We start from the raw sequence: 1,410 nt of genomic DNA, 5'->3' as shown, positions 1-1,410 counted from the left end.
ATGATCCTTCCCAATGACACTCAGTTTCACCCTTCCACTTTCTTGTTGCTGGGGATCCCAGGACTAGAGTCTCTTCACATCTGGATTGGATTTCCTTTCTGTGTTGTATACATGATTGCTCTCTTAGGAAACTTAACCATCTTGTTTGTGATCAAAACTGAGAGCAGCCTCCACCAACCCATGTTCTATTTTCTGGCTATGTTGGCTACCATTGACTTGGGCCTCTCAACAGCAACCATCCCTAAAATGCTTGGGATCTTCTGGATTAATCTTAGAGAAATACTCTTTGAAGACTGCCTGATACAGATGTTTTTCATCCACAAATTCACACTTATGGAGTCAACAGTCCTCTTGGCAATGGCTTATGACCACTATGTGGCCATCTGTATCCCACTTCGGTACAGCACCATTCTCACCAATAAGGTCGTTTCTATGATTGGCATTGCTGTGCTAGTGAGGGCAATTATCTTTGTTATTCCATTTATATTTCTAATTTTGAGACTGCCCTTCTGTGGGCATCACATCATTCCCCATACCTACTGTGAGCACATGGGTCTTGCACGGCTGTCTTGTGCAAGTGTCAAGGCCAATGTAATTTATGGCTTATGTGCCATATGTAATCTACTGTTTGACATAGTAGCAATTGTTCTTTCTTACATACAAATATTACGTGTTGTGTTTCATCTCCCTTCTCGGGAAGCCCGGCTCAAGTCCCTCAACACTTGTGGTTCTCATGTCTGTGTCATCCTTGCCTTCTACACACCAGCCCTCTTTTCCTTCATGACACATCGCTTTGGTAGGAATGTACCTCGTTATATACATATACTTCTGGCCAACCTTTATGTTGTAGTGCCACCAATGCTGAATCCTGTCATATATGGGGTGAGAACCAAACAAATCTATGACCGTGTGAAGAAAATATTATTGCAAGTACGAGGAAAGGAAAAGGAATAACACATAATTGTATGAGGGTCCACAGAGTGTCACAGCTCACCCAGGAACATGTTCTGCAGTAAAAGTCACTTTCCAATAGGAAGCTAAGTCACCATTCTGCTCTAAGTGTTTTAAATGTGTGGATTTTCATGCTACTTCACAAAAGATACAAATGGTGTTTTATTCTGATGCTTCAATTTCCTTACAATTGGATTTGAGAAATGCGTACCTTTTCTCTCTTTTATCAGAGACCTGGTGGGTGTTTTGCAAAAAATTTTGAGGTAACCATTGTTGTAGTTTCTTTTTGCGGTGAGACTGTGCTAACTTTCTGAGTGTTTATTTCATAACTGGGATTTTGAAGATGAAATGGTGACTACAAAACCTTCTCTCACTTTGAAATTTACAAAGCTTTAAATTTGCTTGCACATTCACCTTATAAAGTGCCATTCTTTCCTTTAGCGCCTTGTATATTATGAT

At 40.4% G+C, this 1,410-nt stretch overlaps 1 protein-coding gene across 1 annotated transcript; it reads left to right on the top strand.

The window, feature by feature from the left end:
* Positions 1 to 954, top strand: Olfr589 (olfactory receptor 589). Its single transcript, NM_147052.1, has one exon. The coding sequence runs from the start codon at positions 1 to 3 to the stop codon at positions 952 to 954; it is 954 nt and encodes a 317-aa protein (NP_667263.1).
* The last annotated feature ends 456 nt before the right edge of the window (positions 955 to 1,410 follow it).

The sequence above is a fragment of the Mus musculus genome, chromosome 7 (assembly GCF_000001635.26).
Source record: "Mus musculus strain C57BL/6J chromosome 7, GRCm38.p6 C57BL/6J".
Classification (NCBI taxonomy): domain Eukaryota; kingdom Metazoa; phylum Chordata; class Mammalia; order Rodentia; family Muridae; genus Mus; species Mus musculus.
The sequence above is the reverse complement of the archived record's forward strand: the minus strand, read 5'-3'. Positions and strand labels throughout refer to the sequence as shown.